General features: G+C 41.6%; 1 protein-coding gene across 1 annotated transcript in view; it reads left to right on the forward strand.

Moving 5' to 3' along the window:
- Positions 1-22,948, forward strand: part of col4a5 (collagen, type IV, alpha 5 (Alport syndrome)) — a 59,513-nt gene extending 36,565 nt beyond the window's left edge. Inside the window, exons 20-49 of the mRNA XM_023280501.3 lie at positions 644-931; positions 1,080-1,169; positions 2,565-2,635; positions 2,818-3,009; positions 3,087-3,255; positions 3,777-3,869; positions 3,960-4,064; positions 4,150-4,247; positions 4,758-4,908; positions 4,995-5,108; positions 6,390-6,557; positions 6,736-6,825; positions 7,482-7,628; positions 7,751-7,849; positions 7,945-8,034; positions 8,165-8,304; positions 8,392-8,518; positions 8,750-8,929; positions 9,017-9,067; positions 9,512-9,697; positions 14,507-14,640; positions 14,957-15,029; positions 15,135-15,206; positions 15,299-15,427; positions 17,162-17,260; positions 18,139-18,351; positions 18,437-18,614; positions 18,694-18,808; positions 19,973-20,145; positions 21,025-22,948. Coding sequence (XP_023136269.2) covers positions 644-931; positions 1,080-1,169; positions 2,565-2,635; positions 2,818-3,009; positions 3,087-3,255; positions 3,777-3,869; positions 3,960-4,064; positions 4,150-4,247; positions 4,758-4,908; positions 4,995-5,108; positions 6,390-6,557; positions 6,736-6,825; positions 7,482-7,628; positions 7,751-7,849; positions 7,945-8,034; positions 8,165-8,304; positions 8,392-8,518; positions 8,750-8,929; positions 9,017-9,067; positions 9,512-9,697; positions 14,507-14,640; positions 14,957-15,029; positions 15,135-15,206; positions 15,299-15,427; positions 17,162-17,260; positions 18,139-18,351; positions 18,437-18,614; positions 18,694-18,808; positions 19,973-20,145; positions 21,025-21,106 — 3,917 coding nt within the window. The 3' untranslated portion in view covers positions 21,107-22,948. The remainder of the gene's footprint in view (positions 1-643; positions 932-1,079; positions 1,170-2,564; positions 2,636-2,817; positions 3,010-3,086; positions 3,256-3,776; positions 3,870-3,959; positions 4,065-4,149; positions 4,248-4,757; positions 4,909-4,994; positions 5,109-6,389; positions 6,558-6,735; positions 6,826-7,481; positions 7,629-7,750; positions 7,850-7,944; positions 8,035-8,164; positions 8,305-8,391; positions 8,519-8,749; positions 8,930-9,016; positions 9,068-9,511; positions 9,698-14,506; positions 14,641-14,956; positions 15,030-15,134; positions 15,207-15,298; positions 15,428-17,161; positions 17,261-18,138; positions 18,352-18,436; positions 18,615-18,693; positions 18,809-19,972; positions 20,146-21,024) is intronic.
- Positions 22,949-23,188: the final 240 nt, after the last annotated feature.

The following is a 23,188-nucleotide window of genomic DNA, read 5'->3' on the forward strand; positions in this document are numbered from 1 at the left end:
AGAAAATGAACCTGCAACTGTCACTTTTAAAGAAAAAATGTCAAAATTTACCAATTTCAGCCTCTGCAAGATGAAGATTTGCTTCTTTTTCCTGTTTTGTATAAGTATTAAATGAATATTTGAGTTTTTGACCAACAAAACAAGACGGTTTCAGCTCCAGATTTACAGATTTTATGCCTTGAAAATAATTAAACGTTGGTTATATGAGTCTTGCTCATTTTTATGATCAAAATACAGTCCGTCTTAATTCAGCAGGTAGGAAAGCACCCAAATAGGCTGAGTGTCTGGAGCATTTTAGATTATTATTGTGCTATTATTTAGTTGCGAACTCTATAATTTGCTGAAGAATTTTCTGTGCACTTCACTATCATCTTTCTAAAATTATATTTAGTCTAAAGACTCAGCAGGCACTAGTACAATAAATGTTAAAAATCAGATATTCATCAAATATTAAATAGATTTTAACCACTCAACATGTTGACCCCTAATAGTTTGTTCGTTTTCAGAAACTTTTTTGCAAATGTTTTACCATTTTGAGGGTTGTTTTTTTGGGGGGTTTTTTTGTTTTTTTTTTAATTAAATAATAAGCAAATTAGTCCTAAATAAGTAAATTGTTTCACTCAGTTTCTGCTTCGTCCTGCAGGTTTAACCGGACCTCCAGGAGCTCCAGGACTTCCAGCCATCGGTGGCGGTGGTGTGCCCGGCTCTCCAGGTTTCCCCGGAGAGAGAGGTCAGAAGGGAGAACTGGGCCCTCCAGGACTCTCCCTGCCAGGTCCTCCAGGACGCTCCGGGTCTCCTGGAGCGCAGGGACCACCAGGGCCACCCGGACCTCCAGGCTTCTCCACCGGAGGACAGACCTGCATCCCTGGAGAGCCTGGACGTCCTGGGCTGCAAGGAGACCGAGGTTACCCTGGAGAGACGGGCCAGAAAGGTGAGAAAATAACAAGACAGAAAGTCGGAAAAGTCCTGAATAAAGTTACATGTAATTCCTCAAATATCACCAAATGTCAGAAAGAAGTGGAGCAGAGTTCTAGTGTGGTCCAGAAAACGCTAACGTTCCTGATGTGATGCTGTTTCAGGTGAGAAGGGCGACACCTGTGTGAACTGCTTCGGAGGAACCAGCTCCCTCCCAGGACCCCAAGGACCTCCTGGACAGCCTGGATTCCCCGGTAACACCCCAAACTTTATCTTAATTCTTTATCTCTTGACCTCTCAACACATACAGCTGTTTGAATGATCCTTAAATTGGACACACAATAGTTCACAGTGTCGCTGTAATGTAAAAATTAGAAAAGATTTTTTCCACAGAGTGAATCATGTCTATTAGATAATCCTGGTATCAAATGTGTGTAAAAATGATCCTTTTATTTTCTAGAACTTGCTCTGACCAACCACCTTTCACACGTGCTGATGTGAGCCCTGAAAGTTTACCCAGAATGCACTTTTTTTTTGAGTTTTTCTCCAGCTACATATCATCACACTCCCACCTCCATGTTTCACTGTCAGTACTATGCATTCACTGTGGCAGTCCTGGTCAAAAGAGACTCCAAACAACCACAAAGAGACACAAAACCAGCCTTGAATCTTACCCCAGAATGCAGTTTTTAAAGTTTTCTCTGGTGGATTATCAGAAAACAGAAACACATCTGTATCCAAAATGCCTTCAAATTCTGCAAAAATGATATAAAAAAATGAATCAAGAATGACTTCAAATTGTCCGCAATTTATTAAAAGTGTCCAAAATTCATCTTGAAATAACTTAAAATTGTTTAAAATATCTCCACAACAGAAACACTTGTTTTCTATGACTGTAGTTTCACACGTGCTGATATGAGCCATGAAATTTTACCCAGAATGCATTTTTTTTCCCAGTTTTCTCAACCTACATATCAGTACACTCCCACCTCCGTGCTTCATTGTCAGGACTATGCATTTACTGTGGTGGTACTGGTCAGAAGAGACTCCAAACAACTACAAAGAGACACAAAACCAGCCTTGAATGTTTACCCAGAAGAAGCACAAAAATTTGGACCTCAGGAGCCTCTAACTCTGAAAACATTCTTAGTATGAAGACGGAATTTGTATTTACATTTGGTTGATTTTATAAGGAATGACCTTTAACAGAAGTTCAAACATCTTTAGGAAAACTGAATATGGAATCTAGTTACAAGGGATTGGCTGGAATGAATTAACTAGAAATCGACCACATGCCATGAAAAAATTTTATTTTCAGCCAAAATCCAAACATACACCAATAAATATGATATACTCCTGTTGGCTACTGACTGGCTAAAGATGGTTTTTCATATATTTTATGGGTTCTTGAGAGTTCAGGGTGAGCCAGCAGAAAGATTTTAACATTTTGTTGTAAAATTACTCAAAAAATTGATGTTCTAACACATATTTAACATGTAGAGACACAAGATACGATTGGGAAAGTGTTCAGTTTTTCTTGTTGCAGAGTCTTAAACCACGATTAACATGTAAATAGTATTAATAATGGAGTAAACCTGCTGTAGTTTTCGGACAGGTGTGTTTAAAGTTCCTTTTGTTTCCTCCATCAGGTGGTCCTGGAGCTCCAGGAGCCAAAGGAGACCGAGGCTACCCAGGGACCCCCGGTGGTATCGGTGCTCCTGTAAGTCCATTTTCCTGATTTATAATCCAAGAGCAGAAAAGTTTTTTGCACCTTGATGGATTTATAAATATGGAAATGACTCCGAATAGCTCCTAATACACTAATGTAATGTATATCTGTCCTCTCAGATCATTGTTTTTGCTGAATTTTCACGTTTACTCTCTTTTTGTTTTTCTTTCCAGGGCTCTCCTGGTCCTCAGGGTGCTCCAGGTTTCCCCGGAGAGAAGGGAGACCCAGGTGATGCCATCACAGTCAGTGGTGTGAGGGGAGAGAAGGGTGACACCGGCTTCCCTGGACCCCCCGGTCTGCCCGGTCTGGACGGTCGACCCGGTCGGGACGGGCAGCCTGGAGCTCAGGGCCCCAAGGGAGCTTCGGTAGGTGGCCGAGCTTCGTCCGAACACACGGACTCATTCGCAGTTCATCTCATCACTGACATGTTTGTGTTGCACAGGGCTCTCTGCTGGTGAAAGGAGAACGAGGACTCCCCGGTGAGCCTGGTGCCCCCGGTCTTCCAGGAGACAGGGGCCCCCCAGGTGGCCCCGGCTTTGGACCTCAAGGGCCTCCCGGAGAGAAAGGCATTCAGGGCGTCTCAGGAAGACCTGGAGGTCCCGGTGCACCTGGTGAGAAGATCATCCCACGTTTATTCAGAGTTTCCAACCAAGAAGATCAATGCTAGCAGCTGAAAAGTGGATTTTTGACGTGTTTATGTGTTGTTTCTCTAGAACTGTTTAACACTGGAGGTTCACACAGTGATAGTTTTAAGGTTAAATTATATTAACTCAAGACTTTCATTTGCCACATGATCATACAGTATGTGGACTAGAACAAGGCTGTGCAATAACAGTAAGAACTGATTTAAAAAATAAATGAAACGTCATTAATCATGGAGAGGTAAAGACTGAAGCTACAGTATTCCTCCCAGCTCAACTCCTTCAAGACCTGCAAGGCTCTTACTTTTATAAATAGTTCAGAAAAATGGCAAAAAACACAAACATTTCCCTGCAAATTTCTAAAAGAAAGCTGAGCTACTCCTAAGGTCATTTCAGGATATTTTTTTCTATTTTTTTGATCAGAGTAACTGTTTTTATTCACTAGCAGGTTCACTGAGATCAATTCTGGTTTGTTTCTTGCTGTTAAACAGGAGCTAAAGGTGAACCGGGTCTGACTGTAGCAGAAAAAGGTTTACCAGGACCCCGAGGACTGGATGGAGAGCCTGGACTGCCCGGTGCACCAGGTACACTGTCACCATTTTGAAAGGAAAGCGTGTTTTTCTGTGCAGGACGACTACTGTAACTCCAATCTGCTGTCGTTCTCTTGTGGTCAGGTTCCCCGGGTCAGCCTGGACAGCCCGGTTTCCCTGGTATACCAGGAGCCAAAGGAGACCCCGGACTCCCAGGCATCGGACTCCCAGGACCCCCAGGAGCTAAAGGTTGCTGACTCCAATGAACTCCTCCTCTGAAGTCGCTGTCTCTACATCTTCACATCTCACAGTCTCTTCTTCTTTTGTCCTTCAGGATTCCCAGGTATCCCCGGACAGCCAGGATCTCCTGCAGGACCAGGCAGACCAGGAGTGGATGGACGACCCGGCCAGCCCGGATTTCCTGGACCCAAAGTGGGCAGATTGATAACTTGACGGATAAATTATGGAATAATCATGTCAAGAAAACTTTAAATTTGTTGAAAACAGAACTAGAATTATAATCTAATAATATAATAACCTCATGCAGCTGTTAAATAATGAAAACAGTGTTCTATAGAGTTTCACAATGAGTGTTTAGACTTATTTTTAAACTTGTACATGCTCATTTTAGAGCCAAAGGAGGTTGATAATTTGCCAGTTTTGTTTTATATACATTTACTGTAGATGAAGCTGAACCTGCCATACAGTTTTTTCCTTATTTTTCAAAATATATCAACAGAAAAACAAGAGAAAACTGTCGTGAAAATATAAATGTCCAACAAGATACTTTCTCATTAATTATAAAATTAAGTCTTGGGTAAACGTATTGAATTTGCTGAAAACTATCTTTTATATATCCAGTTTTCACGCTGCTTGTTGAGTTTTTTTAAAAATTCAATTCATTATTCTTGTTATGGACTAATATCCGTGTGCACATCACAGGGTGAACCCGGCTTCGGACTTCCTGGTCCTCCTGGTTTACCGGGAGTCCCTGGATCTAAAGGTTTCCCCGGACCGAAGGGAGATCCTGGTATCCCCGGAGGCCCCGGTTCACCAGGACGATCTGGATTCGACGGAGCTCCAGGATCCAAAGGTATCTGCAGAACCGATCAACATTCAGCATGTAACGACTGATTTTCATCTGAGCTGACCATCACTTCTCCCTCTGTATCCGTCCAGGTGAGCCCGGTACACCTGGTATACCTGGAGCTCGTGGCCCACCTGGATCCCCCAGCATTGGCTCTCTGGGACCCCCAGGTGCCACCGGACCTCCAGGTCCGATGGGACCTCCAGGTAGGGCACAGAACTTTGGAGTGGATTCATTTTATCGGCAAAACTTTTGTTACATATAGACACCTTTATTCTGCAGCTGTTTAATAGCTTAAAAAATATGAAATAATAAATGTAAATGTAGTTACAGATTACATTCAGTATTATTTTACTTGTTTTGATGGAAACTGGGACGCTATTTTTCCATGTTATTCTGTATTTGAGCATGTTTTTTTTAAATATTTGTGGCATGAACACCCACTTTTGAGCTTGTGAAGGTGTCATTTAGACATGAGGGTTCAAACTGTACTGTAATACTGCACACTGTCCACGTGACCGCCCCACAGCACCACACTTCCTGTTGTTATTTACAAGCACGTGTCACCATTGTGGGTGTTGGTGATCAAGGTGTGTACTACAGACTGAATGAGTTGGAGTCTCCCACCGGTTCCTTTGCTGCTGGATGGCAACCATACCTTGACCTAGGGATTTTTTTTCCACACGTCTTGTATTTGCTTTCACCGGAGCACCTTTTTGTTTTTGAGATGCCAACAGCAGTGTCTCTGTCTTGGCTGCATCACTGTTTGCACAGCTTCGATGTCACGGCACCACAAAACAGGCTTCGCCATCTTAATATCACTCGTGTCTTCCTGATCACTCCAATTATAAACTAACCTCACCAGTTTCAGGTCAACAACATTTGCATCACCTCGTTCTTTCAGCGCTTTAACCTCCCACCGCTCTTTTTTGAATGCACACAAAAACCGCACACTAACCCAGATTGAAGAACCTGTTGCAGCACTCTGAGCATGAACCAGCTGCTGTGCTACAAGAAACACTGAGCTCTGGCGCATATTCAGAGTGTTCAAAAACCGGCTTCATGTAGATGTTTTAATGCATTTAATGCATTATACTTTGTTCTCTTCATCTCGTCCGCTCCGCCTTCTGCGCTTTGAAACACGCCTTACCTGCGACCGTCTGACGCCCAGGTGAGAAAGGTATTGTAACCCAATACTGGTGCAGGCTGAGTGCCATTAAATGGTGAAAGATATCACGTGTGACACTGATATCTTTGACCTACAGATTCATTTTGTAAGCTTGCATTTTTGCTTTGAGCATTTTAGACACAACTTATGTACCTCATAATGAGAAAGCAGTCAAAGTTTACATCTACTTTTGTTTTGGACTCAAATCACAGGAACAAATCGCAGACAACATTCATTTGGTCTTTAAATCAATAATAACCTGAAAGTTCAAACATTCTCCCTCCAGTCAGAAAATCAAGTCTTGATGTGATGATTACAGGATTCCCTGGATCAAATGGAGAGAAAGGAGACCCCGGCACTCCAGGTCTAGACATCCCCGGTCTGCCAGGAGACAGAGGAAGTCCTGGTTTCCCAGGGTCCCCAGGACCGATCGGCACCCCAGGACCCCCTGGAGGACCAGGACGGGATGGTGTTCCTGGACGTCCAGGTAAAGTATCACTCTGACATCATTAAACTATAGCTAAGAGTTGGTGTTTTGGTGGTTTGTGGTCGTTGTTGCCAGTTTGATGGATTTGGGAGTAGTTGTGTGAATGATTTTTAAATCTCCTATATAATTGAATATTTTCTTCTCTGGTTTATTTCCTCTAATGTGTGACTGGCTGCAGGTCAGAAAGGAGACATGGGTCCAATGGGACCTCCAGGACCTTCTGGAGGACCAGGAGGCCCAGGAGGACCTGGTGCTACTGGACTTAAAGGTATTCATGCACTTCACAGAGAACTCATGCATCCAGCCCTGAGAAGTATAAATAATACAAAGTAGATCTCAAGTTATTCTTTTAATAGAGGAAAACAGCATGTATAATAAGGTAATTGTTATAATTATGAAATTCTTCTGCCAGATATTGCTCAGAAAAAAATCATTATATGAGAATAAGTACAGTGCTTTACAGAGAAACGATAAGCTATACAAATGATGCATTTCTAAAAAATAAAAATAAGCAGGATTAATAAGACTAGTACTACTGGCAATGATACTGAAGTAGTGAGGTTATTTTGCACATGAAGGTGAAATAAGGCATGAAATTGAAATATTACACATGAAATTAAAATATTGGACATGAACATGAAATAATGTACATGTCATTTTCAATATTCCATGTAATACTGGAACTGATATTGCACAAACTATTTTGAATATTGCAAATTATATTGATAATATAGATATAGTTCAGATCCAAGTGGAGGAGTTCTACAATCTAAATCTGAACTAACACAAGTTTTATTGTAATTTAACGACGATAAGCACTAGTTTTGACTTCTAAGCCATGAAGAAACATAGAAAGAGGAAACTGTTTCTTAAGATAATAATTATAATAAAAAACCTCTCTGATTCTCACGTCCTCCTCCACAGGTGAACCTGGATTCCCAGGTAGGGATGGTTCACCAGGAGGTCCTGGTGGTAAAGGAGAGAGGGGAGACCCTGGTGTCCAGGGGCCTCCAGGAGCCAGCTTGCCTTCAGCGGTCACAAAGGGAGCCAAAGGAGATCCTGGACTACCAGGTACAGCTGAAAACGTTTTCACTGCCCCGCAATGAGTCATTCTAATGTCAACTTCATACATTCTGCTGCCTCTCATTGTGTTGTTAAATGCACATTTAATTCCCAGATGTGTTGTTCTACAGGTGCACCAGGTTTTCCAGGTCAGAAAGGCATCAGTGGTCTTCCCGGTGATTCCGGACTTCCAGGGTCAGATGGGCGCCCTGGAATCCCTGGACCACCAGGTTTGTGTTTATACCCCAATCCATACAACAGACAACATAAATACACACATACTGATGCAAAGACATTTCTAACAGGGTGTTTCTGCTTTGTGCAGGTCCTAAAGGAGATCCTGGAATCCCAGGAGGTCCCGGGGGTCCTGGAGCCCCAGGACTAAAAGGCGGCATGGGAGAAATGGGATTCCCAGGTGGGTTTTGTCACGTGTTTACTTCCCAGCTGCTGTAGATGTCCCGATGTTAGAGGTCAGGATTAAATGCAGGAAAAGTTAGTTTTTAACGAATTCTTAACCTTGACATCTCTCTGTAATGGCACCACAGGACCATCTGGGCAGAAGGGTCTACCAGGTTCACCAGGCAGACCAGGATCCCCAGGACAGCCAGGAGGTCCAGGTTTCCCTGGAGCCAAAGGTGAACCAGGTTCTGCCGGTGTTGGACTGCCTGGACAACCTGGACCCAAGGTGCAGGACTCATCTGTGGAAACTGACTTCTCCTTGGAAAGTTGAAAGTTTAAATTTTGGTTCTTACGTCTGTTTTGTCTCTTGTAGGGGGAGCCAGGCCAACCAGGGTTCCCGGGAAGTCCAGGACTGAAAGGAACCCCAGGATCACCAGGTCTCCCAGGTTTACCAGGAGGTCCAGGTGCTAAAGGAGACCCTGGCCTGCCAGGATTCCAAGGTAAATATGAAGTCAACCACAGTAGGTTTAGGAATGACTGACAATAACTGAAGAAAGAAGCATTTTAATTTCAAAAGCACATTGAGTGTTCTGGCTGCTTAAGGGCCCATGTGTGTGTTGTTTCATATTGATTCCAGCTAAAACAAGCACGACACAAACAAACATTATTTTCCAAAGCGCCCTGCTGTGAAGTAGTTCTAAACTTCCAGTAATCTTCTTCTCTCCTGTCAGGTTCACCTGGTATCCCCGGTCCTAAGGGTCTTGATGGTGGGCCAGGTGCACCAGGTCTCACAGGTGCCCCAGGTAGACCAGGAGAGCCCGGTCGACCGGGAGGACCTGGATTGCCCGGTGAGAAGGGTCAGGCAGGTCGAGACGGGATCCCAGGACCAGCTGGAGTCAAAGGAGAACCCGGTAAATCATGGGACATTTGGGATTGTGCTGCTTGATTATTCTTTTAACGCATTCGGTTTTGTTAAATTCTTTTCATGTCCACTGTAGGTCTTCCTGGTTATGGTGGTCCTGGTCCTAGTGGGCTTCCAGGGTTGCCAGGTAAGTTAACCCCACTATTGTGGAAGTTCAGCGATGTTGAGAGAATGAGGAAGCAGAATCAGAGAGACACACTGGAGACTCAGATGACTTAGATTGCAAGTAAAGTTTACTGATATCAGGAGAAGTGACACCAACAGAGCAGCAGGACATGCAAGCAATGCCAGCATCAGTTCTGAGGATTCTCTCTGATCTTCAGGTATATATTGTAGTTGGGAGAAGGTCAGATTTAGATTACAGACCAATATGGAGATAACTCCTCTGCTTAGTCATGTCAGAATAGACAATATGTAATTTCCTGCAGCATCTGCCTGTCTAAAGGCCATTATGACATTAGAAAGGGGAAAGAGTAATTTTTCCTTCACCCCAACCATACTGTTTGAACACACATTAATGTTGTGTTCGTTGTGATTATTGTCTCTGCTTTGCCTCTCACTACCTGTTAAGGTGCTAAGGGAGACCCAGGTCTTCCTGGTCCATCCGGCAGTCCTGGTTTCCCGGGACCCAAAGGAGACCCTGGCTTCCCAGGTGCCCCTGGTCCTCCAGGTAACAGCGGCCCTCCTGGACCTTCAGGACAGGCTCTGCAGGGCCCTAAAGGACTCCAAGGACCCCCTGGACCACCCGGAAGAGCAGGTATAGCATTTGAAAATATTTGTCACCACGTGTACTTTAGAAGTTGCTGCCTGGTTTTTCTGATGATGGTTGCTAGTTTTACTGCAATTTATTGAGCAAGGATGTTCATACTTGTTTATTAGGCAAAGACAGCAGTGTTATCCACATCTTCCTACTGCTGTAAAAGCCAGCGAACAAGAAGTTTCCTTCGCTTTTTGTTCATAATTACCTGCAGTTGAGCTGGAGATGAAAACTTGAAGAAAAATATTAAACGCAGAACGTCACAAAGTAAAGTGTGCTTTCTTATCTGTTGCAAGTAAGTTTCAATTCCACTAAGTAGTTTTTTATTTTGTGCTATGATGAAATGACTTAGTGGCTCACCAGTAAAACCTAACCAGCAAAAACCAGACAGCAAATGTGTTAGAAACTCCACTTTTGATGTGAATGCCTTCATCTCCATGTCAGTTGATTTGCATGGGACGTTGTTGCACCCAATCAACAGCACCGAAGTTTGACCACCTATCCGGTCGTTGTCAACAGCACAGGAAATGTTGGGGTGCTCCTCCACATCACTGATCATCACTGGGGCTTCACTGCGACCCCCACAAACAGAGCATGGGTTTATGCAACACTGTTGTGTCCTTGTCATCATCATCATCCTTTTTTTTTTTTTTTAAATCCACCAATACATCCGTCCTCATGTCTCCTCACCCCTTCTCCCTCGTCTCCCAATCCCATCCTGGGAGAAAGCTGTAATCTATCATCTCTCCACAGCCCTGAAGTTCTGTATGTGTGTTTGTGTGTTTCCTCGCCATGGTAACCCATGTGTGTCCAGTGTTCGTGGATCATTTCGAAGAAAAAGTTGGTGTGAAACAGCACAGCCTGAGACAAACTCAAAAAACTCTCAGTACACTCGTGTTTCTTTATTGGATTAAGTAGGAGAACAGATGAGTTTATTGGTGCTGCAGTGATCAGACGCTCATGGATCTAGAAGAAACAACTGGAAGCAACAAACTGAACTTCAGCTCCTGTTAACATTTTGTCAAAACCCAGGTTATGTTATGGAGTTTCTGTGTTAAAATATGGAAAAAGAAGTGCAACAACTTTTGAGGCACTTATGAGTTTAGACTGATGCTGTGTTGAAAGTGAAATGTCACAAGGACTAAACTAGTGAGACTAAAATTGCATCTTTTTATGTAAAAGTGACAGAAAGGAGCCTGAAAAAGGGTTTTAGAATCCAGACAAGAGAGTTATGGGTTTGCGTCCAGCTTTGCTGTTATGTCTGTTTTTGTCCCACCAATCATTTGCATGGACACTGTTTGTCCCAACACACATTTGTGCAGACACATTGAGAAGAAGCCTCACGTTGTGCTGGAAAGAGTGGACAGTCAGTTTAATTTGGTTTCCCAATTCAAAATCAAGGATTTAAAATGCAGTATAGCTGGAAATCAGGGTGATGTGCCACAAAATTCACTCCAATTTTGCAAGCATGCATGTAATAATAATAAGAGTAGCTGTCAGCGGCGTCCACACTTCGTGAGGCTACAACACAAACACTCAAGTGTTTTTCTGGGTGTCAGTGTGACAAAATGATGCTATGAAATCTTACTTCCTGTTCCGGCATGGCTTGGCCCCACCCACTGTGGCTTGGCCCCGCCTCTTGGATGGATTACTCGCGTGTCCGACCGCTACAGGGCCCTCAGGTCAGATGAACGGCGTCCAGATTCTCTTGCACGTCTTTTTACAGCAGCACTGACTGAGTTTAACCTCACTCTCTGATCCGCTGGGAACAAATCACTGCATCTTCTCCTTGTTTCTCCCTAATCGCTGTCTCCTCTCACTTTCTCATGCACACTGATGGTAGTTTGCAGCACCTGTAACAAGTAAGCACCTTTTTTAAAGATTTTATTTCAAGTTTAAGATGAAAATACAACACACACCTGAGCTTTTACTCCTAAGCTCTTCACAGTCAGCATGTTATCTGGATCACATGTAGGAGCAATCAAAGACAAATTAACATTCGAGTGTCGTCAAAAAACCACACCAGTCAACTAACTCACCTTAAAGATTTAATCATCCTTCTTAGTGTGTTTCACCGTAATTCCAGTTCTTGATCTTACTGAATGTAAAGCTGTTTGTTGTATTTTAGTATTTAGTGCTTTAGAATTTAAATGTACTGTAGATTAAGTGTTTCTTTCCAAAACCCTTAATTTCCTCCCAGATAACTGCCAAGTGTCTCCACTGATGCCCTTGTGCAGGAAAAGTCAGAAACTTGTGCATATAAATTGCTAAAACAAGTCCAAAAATTTATAAATCCCATGTATAGATTAAGAATTCTTGCAGTTTGCTCCATCTGCATTGCAAAAAAATCACATCTCTAAAGCCAACATTTTCACTCTGTACTTTAATTTAGAGCATATATTTAAGTAAATGTTATTATATAGCACTAGACATTTGTTGAAATGTAAAAATATGTTAAACATACTAAGTTTAGAGCAAGAGAGCATAAATATCACTGTAATTTTCCATTTAAATGCACATGTATCAATTAAAATTCAACCTGTATGATTTTAAGCTCCCATACAGAGAGCTGCTTGCTACTGGATAGCTTTGTTTTCTTCCAGTTTTGCTAGTAAACAGCTGTTTATTGACCTGCTTGTCACCACACTGATTTTTTTTCTACTATGACGCCTTTTCAGACACCTACAGTGAGCTGGGAGCAAATTTATAAGATTTGGAGATGCCAAAACAAACACCAAAACTAGGGAGGTGGTGCTGGAAATGTTCAATGTTTTAGTTTGTTTTACACAAAACTCATAAAAAAGACCAAAACCAACAACTTGTTTGCACAGGCGTGAATAAAGCCAAGAGACGATGTGTTTCTGAATCAGATTATGCATTGTTTGAAAGAACAAAGCTTCAAATTTCAAACTGACAATCCTGCAACCATCACAGTTTCAAACTTTTTAATAAGAGCGAAAACAGCAAAATGGTAGTTTCTTAGCTTTCCTGTCACCTTTAAAGGCACATAGTTGTTTAATCTCATTATGCTGTGCATTATTTTTCCTGTAAGACTCTGATTAAGAGAATGCAACCAAAATATTTAGTAAAAAAAAAAGGACGTTAATCTGTTCCTGCTGACGATGGAAACCTTTAAGAACAGTTATACTAAATCAAGGAAAAATAATTAACCTTGATGTTAAAAAATGGTTGAAATGTAAAGTTATTAATAATATTTTCTGCTTCATTAACTGTCATGCAAATATTTTTTGTTCAAGTCAGTCCGTCAGGTTTTAAAGCAGCCTGCTGTTAATGGTCATTCTTGGTTTTTACCCTCCAAAAATTTGATTATATATATATTTAACCATATTTCGGAAAAAACAGTACAGACTTTAGCTTTTTTTTTTTTATTACAGCACACAGTAAAAAATAAATAAATTACAAAAAACAGTTCTGGCAGCAGGAGTGCCAGAAAATGCATTATTATTAGTTCAAATCAGGTTATTTATCTGTAAAATAAAAAAAAAAAATTAAAATTGTGTTAGTAGTGATTGTTGATGAGGATTATATTTCTGGTTTTGACCTGGATTTTTTTTCATGTGAATTAAATACTTCTTTCTGTATTTTTTACTAGTTATAAGTTCAGCTAATGTTTGTATAATAAATTTCAAATGAAATGATAGTTAAAAACATGTTTTTTACAGTGCAGATTTCAAAAATACATGTTAATGAGATGTTTTCACTGTTGGTTTTTGGCCTTTTCACGAGATGTGTTGATTCTAAAAAGAATACCAGACTCATCCTTTAAGGGATTCATGTGAATAATTATCGTTTTCATTTGTGCAAGATTAGCAGCTACTCGTTTTTAACCCCAACAATCTGAATTAAAAGCGTGTAAAACAGCAGACGTGTACAGCTTTTGCAGACCGCCCAGAAGCCTTTTTAGTTAAAACCTTCACAGCTACATAAAGACAAAAACACCTCATTCATTGTTGGTTTCGTCTGTGTTTTTTGCCTCTGTCTAAACCTACTCTCCTGTTTTTTGTTTTTTGCTCCGTGCTTCAACCCGGTTCCACTTTGCCTGGGAATTCTGGGAATCGTAGGTCCTCCAGGTTAGACCAAGTGGTTTGATGGTTGTGATGCTGTGGTTGGAACTATGAAATGTGTTTCCTGACTTGAAACTGAAAAACTGTAAATTCACTCGGGGTAATGTGCGATGAAGGTTTCTCAAGGTTTGAAGATGAATTTATCCCAGACCGGATCATGTTAAGTGTTAAAAACTGATGTCAGCAGGTGTGTTTTGACCTTTTCTTCACCCAACAGGACGAGCTGGACGTCATGTATAAAAACAACACGCACTGTTTTACAGGAACATATTTGCCTGAAGAGTTTCATTCTGGTATTCTGGTTTTAGAAGCAAATATCCTTATTGTTTGACGTCTAAATGAACGATTTGCAAAGTCTGGTCAACTTCAGCTCTGCATCTGAGGAAAAAAACTGGCAAAATCATGTGTAAAATGTGAAAATAAGCCTCCTAACACGTCTCATTACCGTATGTAGTGAGGTTTTCTCAGCAATTATGTCAGATTTAGGAATGAAACTCTTCAATATTTTGTCAAATGGACTGCTACCTAGACTTTTAGTAATTTGACAGAGGATATGTGTTCAGTAAAAGGTTGGGCCCAGTTCAGGTTCCTTCTTTATCGTCAGTCAGACATTTGACAACAAGATTTCTTAACAGGAAGTCTTGTTTAAAAGGAAATCTAACTGATCCGTGTGCGGCCTCGCCAAGTTATGCCTGACCTTTCCACCCCTGCGTCCGTCCTGAAGGTCCAGCCGGCCCACAGGGTCCCCGAGGACCCCCAGGAAGTGGCGGCGTTAAGGGAGAGAAGGGAATTCCCGGCGCTCCCGGCCAGCCTGGCTTCCCCGGACAGAAGGGAGAAGGTGGTGTTCCAGGATTCCCGGTGAGATCCCATTAAAGAGCCCATGTTCCCACATTAAACTTACTCCTTTTCCTTCAGTGTGTTCATGTAATTTTCATTTGAAGTCCAGACTTTTCTGTATAGGACCTCTTTTTTCCCGTTTTTTGAACACTGAAGTTGTTCCAGTGGAGCCTAAAATACAATTAAAAGCCTCTAAATGTGCATGATAAGGGTTCTTTAAAGTTGCTGCATTATTTTCTGTCTTTAAGAATGTAAGAAAAGTTTAGTTAAAGTCTTCTGGAACCAGGGGGATTATAAGTGATCATATGTTTAATTCTCTGCACTTGTTTCCTGTCAGGGTTCCGCTGGTCTTCCTGGTCCTTCTGGCCTTAAAGGAGATGTCGGTCTGCCTGGCGTTCCCGGATTCCCTGGTCAGTTTGCATTTTTTGCCGCTTTATTCTATCAAAAAATGTGTGTTGCAGTGTTAATCATTCATCGTAAGCAACACTGAAAGAGCTCTTCTGTTTTTTTGCCAGGACCAAAGGGAGACCCAGGACTTCCGGGTCGCGGCGGCCTTCCTGGAGATCCCGGAGACGTCGGACCGACTGGTGGGTGAAAACACTCACAGCCGAGATACGCACCAGGAAGTTCAGTTTAAATGCTGGCAGGATGTCTAACAGATCATTTCCTGTGTGACCAGGTCCTCCTGGTGATCCCGGCATCCCTCCAGCTCCCATCGTGGTGAAGGGAGAGCGAGGACCTCCTGGTCCTCTGGGTCAGCCCGGTTCCCGAGGACCACCTGGTGCTCCTGGACGGGAAGGACTCCCAGGTGGGTGATTTTGTGGGGCCTGAAGGAGGTCAGAGGAGGGCTACATGAGTTTCAGCCCAGCGGTTTTATTAAACATAACTTCTAGACCACTGTAAAGTAGAGATCGACTGATTATGCGCCTGGCCGATTGTCATAGTTGGCATCAGTATTTTTATTGACCAATTATTGATAAATTAAATGTTCTGCTTCAGGTCTGATCAGCCTCCCCTCTCTGTGTGTCGTCACTCTATGGTCTGTGAAATGTCTCCCAAGCAGAAACTGAACAAGAAACACAAACCAGGAAGTTAGCTTCTCTCAAAGTGTCTAAGGCTACGCTAACAACTAGCGGCTAAGTTAGCAGGCAGCCACAGATTCACCTGAAACAGAATCTGGAAAACAATAATTAACGTTTTTGTATAGTGACCTTTGTGGATAAGAAAAGTGACAGAACAGTGAAAGGTTAAGAAAATAGAGAACAGCAAGAGACAAACTGATCAATCTCAGTCAAGAGCATCCTAGTTAAATGACTCCTATTTCTATTTTACATATTCGGTTATTGTCACCCTTTTTAATGAAGAAGTCTAGTTATGAATGACAGGTTCTCTGCTATCACATGCTGCTAAAAAAATACATTTAATGGGTACGAGTTCCAAATATCTGCTATCGGCTTTTCTTGATTGCTAATGATCAGTATCGACCTTAGAACACCCATATCTGCCGATCCATCTAGGATTGTCAGCAGAGATGCTGCACATTTATAGTTCTCACAAAAGACACTTTTACATTTAATACTATTCAAACTGTCTTTGAGGATGTTTTCATGTTCAGAACAAATATGGAGAAAATACCCTATAGTGGGTAACTGCCCAGATAAATCGAAATTTTGATAGACACTAATATGATTTTATTAGAAGGTTTAACATCTCAGTAAAAGCAATAAAACCCAAGGTTCAGTTTGAGTTTCACAAAAAAGGCTAAAAATCAAGCAAACCTAGTGTGAAATGATTAGCTATTCCACAACCTTCACGTTTTCATGTGAAGCTGCTCGCTCTGTAAACTTGGTGATGAACTTCATGTTTGTAAATCAAGCTGACACGGAAAAGCGGTTTATTACTGATACTGAGACTGAATGTTGTCTACAGATTACATAAATTACTGCGAAAATCAAAGCAATAAAACTTAACACCTGCAGATTTTACACAGCTGCTTTTACAGACTCAGTTTTTCAAGATGTGGTTTGAAGGGCACATGTCCTGTTAGTTTTTTTTTCCCCTTAAACACATCAAAGTGAAAGAAAGAGTTCTCATCATTGAAATGTAACAGAGAGCAACAGTTAGTATGTAAAAACCCACATTTGTGGTTCATGTATCAGCCACAGACTCACTCTATCTCCTGTAAAAAAACTTTCCCTGACAGAAGTTTTAATTTTTTGAGCTCAACATCTCTTATGAGTGTAATTTTTGGCAGCTTGACAGAATTCTGTTCTGTTATATGAGACTTATTCAAACTAATTAACATTTTTAAGGCTAAATGGCTCCGAAAGACTCACTACAGACACTGCTACTGCACTACAAACAGAATCAAAAAAATTCAAAAACAATATCAAAAGTGTCTGTTCTTGAGCGTAAGATGAGCCACACCAGATGGCAAGATCATTTTATATTCAGGCCAGTCCAGTATTTTCCATGATGGAAACTGAACTCAGCATGTAGAATTGTTAATTTAATGAGAATTCTTGTGTGTCGCTGTTCTCAGGTCAGCCGGGGAACCCTGGAGATCCTGGTACTGAGGGTCCTCCTGGCTTCAGCGGCCCCCCCGGCAGGAAGGGAGACCCAGGACCAGCCGGCCAGCCCGGTAAGTAAATCAGTCGCAGCTACAATGTGAACAAAAGTCCACTAAATGTTTTTCAAAAAGTTGATTACTATTTCATTACTATGCAGCACCGGTTGACTGTTGTGTCTAAGATGTTGTACACCAGCAAAGTGAAACATCTGGTAAAATCTAGAGAATGAAAATAAGCTTGTATGTAGAATAAAGTGACATAAAACCACGGGACTGGGACAACTATTATCCATATAAATACATGTTGACGTTGACCTGCAAAGATTTTATGTAAAATGTTAGTGAGCTGTGGGAAAAGAGCCACATTTTTCAGTGGCATTTAAATTACAATTTGGTAACTGAAGAATGGGATTAATGGTTTCCAAATGATTCTTAAATATACACAGTAGTTCTTCAGACAGTTTTAAATCTGATCTGTGATTAAATCCTCATTTGTAGTCTAGTCAAGTAGTAAAAATAAAAGATTTCTTGCTCAGTGTAGCATAATTTTAGCTGTTTTTTAATTCTTGTTTTTGTGTGTTTGTGTTTAAAACTGTAAATCTCCAAAATCTTACAAACATTTACATGGCATGTGAATATATTAAAAATAATCATTTTAGTCCTTATAGATGGATCCTACAGGTTTCCAGAGACGATCACAATGAAGAAAATACACACATTTAGCAGATCATTTAAGTAAGGACATAGAAAATATTAATATCGATAATAAATTACTTCAATAATAAACTGATTCTGGACCCTCCCCAGTGTAATGTGGACACAAACTTCAGAACTTTCTGGTGATTTATGTGCAAAATATTAGACCCAGTAATTGAAATTTTCACCAACTTGATGTTTATTTATTTAGATATGGAACATCTCATGACCTGTGTCTTCCCTTGTTACCCCAGGTCAGCGAGGCTACCCCGGTCCTTCTGGTTCCGACGGTCCACAGGGTCCTCCGGGTCTCCCAGGATCGGTCTCGGCAGCCCACGGTTTCCTCATCACCAGACACAGCCAGTCTGTGGAGGTGCCCAGCTGTCCAGAAGGAACAACCCCCATCTACGATGGCTACTCCCTGCTGTACGTGCAGGGCAACGAGCGGGCCCACGGACAGGACCTCGGTAGGAAACGCATCGCTGCACTAAACCTGCACTTTACCCAGAAGCTAAACCGACTTTGTATAACTGAGCTTCCTCCCTCCTCCAGGCACGGCCGGCAGCTGTCTGCGCAGGTTCAGCCCGATGCCCTTCATGTTCTGCAACATCAACAACGTCTGCAACTTCGCCTCCCGCAATGACTACTCCTACTGGCTGTCCACGCCCGAGCCCATGCCCATGTCCATGGCCCCCATCACCGGGCAGAGCATCAAGCCCTTCATCAGCAGGTAGGCAGCGCTGAGGCAGGGCAGGAACCCAGCAGAGCTGACGGACATGCTGTTTAATTCCTGCTTCTGTGTCGTCCAGGTGTGCAGTGTGTGAAGCTCCAGCCATGGTGATCGCAGTCCACAGTCAGACCATCCAGATTCCTACTTGCCCCTCAAACTGGGAACCGATGTGGATTGGATACTCCTTCATGATGGTAGATGCAAAAATAATTATCATTCAGTCCCTGAGCACAACAACCAACTACACTGCTCAGGAACCTTAAGGGAACCCCCATTCATCACAGTATTACACCAATTCCACTAAACCTCTGGGATGTCGATGTGTCCAGTTAGGAAACAGAAGTGATTGGGAATCAGTTTTACTTGCTTTGGTGAACATAAACAACAGATGGCCACAGACCTTTGCTCTCTCCTTATCTTTCCAGACTGACTTTTGTCTAGTTTTGCATTTTGTTGGTGCCCTTATGGCTGCTGGTATTATGAGGCGGTAGGTAGTGCAGCTCCTGTAGGATAACACATCACTGAGTGTCATTGCAAAAAGATTTCCTCTGTCTCCAAACAGAGCTTGGAAGAGCTACCAGGAGACAAGTAGCGCTACAGAGTTATGAGTATGCCCAGACGTTATCAGTGGTGCATACAGGCATTAAGGGGCCATTAATCGTGTCCACAGGGGCGTTTTTTCTCACATGGAAATGCAGCACATCTGAATGTCTCTCGCTTGGTGGGCTTGCACTAGTGGGCCACTAGGTGATCACATGACAGGCCTTCAGACCTTCAGTCTGGTAAAAGCTTTGGACCAACATGGCGGCTCAGTCGCAAACTTTGTCTTTTATCACGAAGAATTCAGCTACAAGTATTTCTGAAAGCATTTGTGGCAAGAAATAAGCTGAATCTGTCCTCATTTTAGTTTAGACATTTGAAGAAAGTTTCACGAAGCGTCATACCTCCATTCCCCTCACGGAATTTGTAGAAACAAAATCTACTTTATGCAAATGAGCTCTGGGGCAACGCGCCGCAACGTAGCTTGAAGCACACTGCAACACAACCTGCATGCAATGCGATGCGTTTCACATAGACAATGAATGGGATGCAAGAAATTGACGGATCCTGTGGACACGTACTTTTAGAGTTGTTATGATGAAATCAGCTCGTGATTTCAATTTTTCACGTAGATTTTTGGCATGATTTTGAATCCACTGACTGTTCTTATACCATCTTGTTCTCAATGAAGTTCATGATGTATTTTAGTGATCAAGATCTACTGTGTGATTTAAGTGTTCCCTTAACTTTCTGGAGCAGTGTGCATCTTTTTATCCCACCTTCAGCCTACATAACTAACCCTTGCCTCTCCTCCCCAGCACACCAGTGCCGGTGCTGAGGGCTCCGGTCAGGCCCTGGCCTCCCCCGGTTCCTGCTTGGAGGAGTTCCGCAGCGCTCCCTTCATAGAGTGCCATGGCAGAGGGACGTGCAACTACTACGGCAACTCCTACAGCTTCTGGCTAGCCACCGTGGAGCAATCTGAGATGTTCAGGTGCGAATGCAAGAGGCAGCTGACGTTCCTCATTTCCTTTTATTAGGGCCTGACTATAAACCACTTCTCATTTCTCACACCTGGTTTCGACCAAATTCCAAACTCGAGGCTTCATCTGAGTAGTTCACAAACTGATATCCATCTTTAATGTAGCAGTTTATCCTCGCTATCAGCAGCCCTGAACTTTACAGAGTTGCAACTCTTTGTTCATTGTTTTGGGTGCTAAAGGAGACTAAATATTGGACCACATGACTGATAATAGGCCATTTTTGAACTACAGGATTTTGTGGACTGTTTTAGTTCAGTTTGAACTGCAAGAATGTTCCTGCAGACCCGTTTTCAGCCAAGAAAAAAGTACCTGTTCCAGAGTCTGTGCTTCTTAGCAGCCCTAAAAACACTGCCGAAAACTAGGAGAGGGCAACTAGTACCACGTCTTCCTCTCTAACGTTGCTATCAACCAAGTAAACGTCATCATATGGGCTAAAGTTAACAGCTTCCATTGCTGTTTTCTGCATCTTCGTAGAACTGGAGTTTGGTCCAGTAACCACTATTTGTTGGTTGTTTTGTTGCAGTAAAAACAGAAAGAATAAAAGGGCCGATTACTGGTCTGTTCCTGCAAAAGCTTGCAGTTCTTGCAGTGAACTCCTGCTTATTGTTGCTCTGTAATTGTTATGCTGTCAGCTTATGCAAAAATTCTGCCTCCTAGTGGCCAAAAACAGAACTGGTTGCAGATTTAGAATAAAAACACCACTTTTTTTTTTTAAAAATATTGAATTTTTATCTTGATAAAAGTGACTTTTAATAGGATTTATTTGAAATATCTTCATAATTGTGGACATTACTTCTGTCTGAACCCTCTTTACCCTTTGGCCCCTACAGGAAGCCCCAGTCGGAGACCTTTAAGGCAGGTAACCTCCGGGCTCGCGTCAGCCGCTGTGTGGTCTGCATGAAGAGGACGTAACAGCAGCAAGCTAACCCACCGTTGCCGGGGGACGCCCGATCGACAACAAGAGATGATTGGATAACGGGGGGCAAATGGGGGGGTGGGCAGTCGTCGTCGTGACCACTGACGTTGCGACGAAGGTGGAATTCCAATGGTGCATTGTCTTCCGTGAAAAAAAAAACTAACTACAACTAAAACAATGGTGCTACTGTGCAACACAGCTTTAAAAAAAGAAAAACTGACATAAACACATCTTACATTTAGTCTTTGTTTTCTTAAGAAGTACCTCAAAATGAAAGCAGAAAAATATCCACTAAATGGTGCCATGATGGATGTGTGACAAAAGTGCATTTTTCATTCTTCTCCCTTCTTTCCCGAAAGGATCTTTTGTTTCCTTTCGCTTTTTCAAAAAAAAGAAAAATCACATTTGACATGTTGGTGCAGCAAAATGTGATTCTGTACATCCATTTTTTTTTTTGTTTGTTTGTTTATTTTGTTTTTGTTTTGGGCCTTATTGATGAGGAGTGGATGGTCTCCACAGTTACCAAATCGGCACTTTGACTTCGGAACATCCAAGATGAGAGATGCACTGACGATGAGCTTTCCTTAGTGAGACTTACTGCCTTTTTATTACTAGCTCTTCATTCACACACCCTTTCCCTCTCTCTCGCTGTCATTTTTCTGTCGTCTTACGTGACATTTGGTGGTACTAACCCTGCTGTAGCCCGCCTGCTAACCATCCACTACACCTATTTTCTCTTATTTTTATTTTTTTTGTAAGTAATAAAATGTGTATATTGTGTAAAACACTTTTTGTTTTTAGTGTATTAGGTCTTGAATCAGTACCAGCTGTTTGTTATGACAATTTTCCAGGTTCTTTTTAGCTCACACACACGCTTTCACACACAAACACTCACACTCACATCGTTCATTTACTTCATCACTCACCGACACACACCTACTCAGATATTGTACAAAGTAAGGCTTTTATGAATGAAACAGTATTTTATATATAATGAATATATATTTGAAAAAAGAGGATAAAAAGGTATATAAACTTTATTCGGCTGTGGGGAGATTGTTTGCTGTTTTCAACCACAAAACCTTCATGAATTTCACCGAAAAATATAGCTAACTCCTGAGAACAAACAGAGCCATTTTCCCTCAAATGTAACAGTCCTGTATGATATTAACAAAAAACCAATCACTTAAATCTTTTGTATTCAATTTGTAGAAGTAATAAATGTCAAACTGAAATATGGGGGAGTTGTAGTCTAATAATTGGGGAATGTTATAAATATTTGTGCTTAAAAAGAAACAGGATTTGAATTACATCTTGGCTACTTAAGTAGAAAACCACGATACATGTTTTGTGTTTTTTAACATTTCCAGGTGCTGGGCTTCGCTGTAAAAACAGGTCATGGGGGTTTTTGGGGGGGCCGCCTTTGCACCCAAAACCTGCAAATCCACTTTCGCTGGCTTGAATTTGTATTCAAAACTGGTTTGAGTGTTCACACTTGGCCCTGTTGAGCACAGGTTTAGGTGTTGTACATTTAAATCAGGTTTATCAGTCCCCGATGTGACGCTTCTCTCACACCAGGTGCTCAGACTCCTGATGCACTGTAAGTCTGCAAGAGCTGTTTTTAGGGGGGAAGAAATATTTTCCTGTGATTTTATTGTTATTTTTATTTTTTCAAAACTGCTTTTATGAATTCTAATTTGTCAACCTGGGGTGCGATTAAAAATGTGTATTAATTTGTTTTTTGTTTTTTTCTTTTTTGTTTTTTTTTTTGTTTTAATGTCATGTTATCCAGAAGTTGTTATAAACTTTTAAGACTGAAATAAATACAATGTCCAAAGTGTTGTCTTCTTCAGAAAATGTATATTTAAACGCAGGCAGTTTTCGAGTTTTTGCTCTTATAATCAAGCTAACTTAATTTTTAATGTTACTTTTACTCTTTTCATTCTTTTAATACTTTTTAGATTTTATATTAAACCAAACCTAGGAAAATGAAGGTCACTGGGAGGTAAAAATGTATCATTTGGTGCCACCAAAACACTCTATTCTTTTATAATTTGATGAAATACACAAGTAACACA

Source organism: Amphiprion ocellaris, chromosome 23 (assembly GCF_022539595.1).
Source record: "Amphiprion ocellaris isolate individual 3 ecotype Okinawa chromosome 23, ASM2253959v1, whole genome shotgun sequence".
Lineage (NCBI taxonomy): Eukaryota > Metazoa > Chordata > Actinopteri > Pomacentridae > Amphiprion > Amphiprion ocellaris.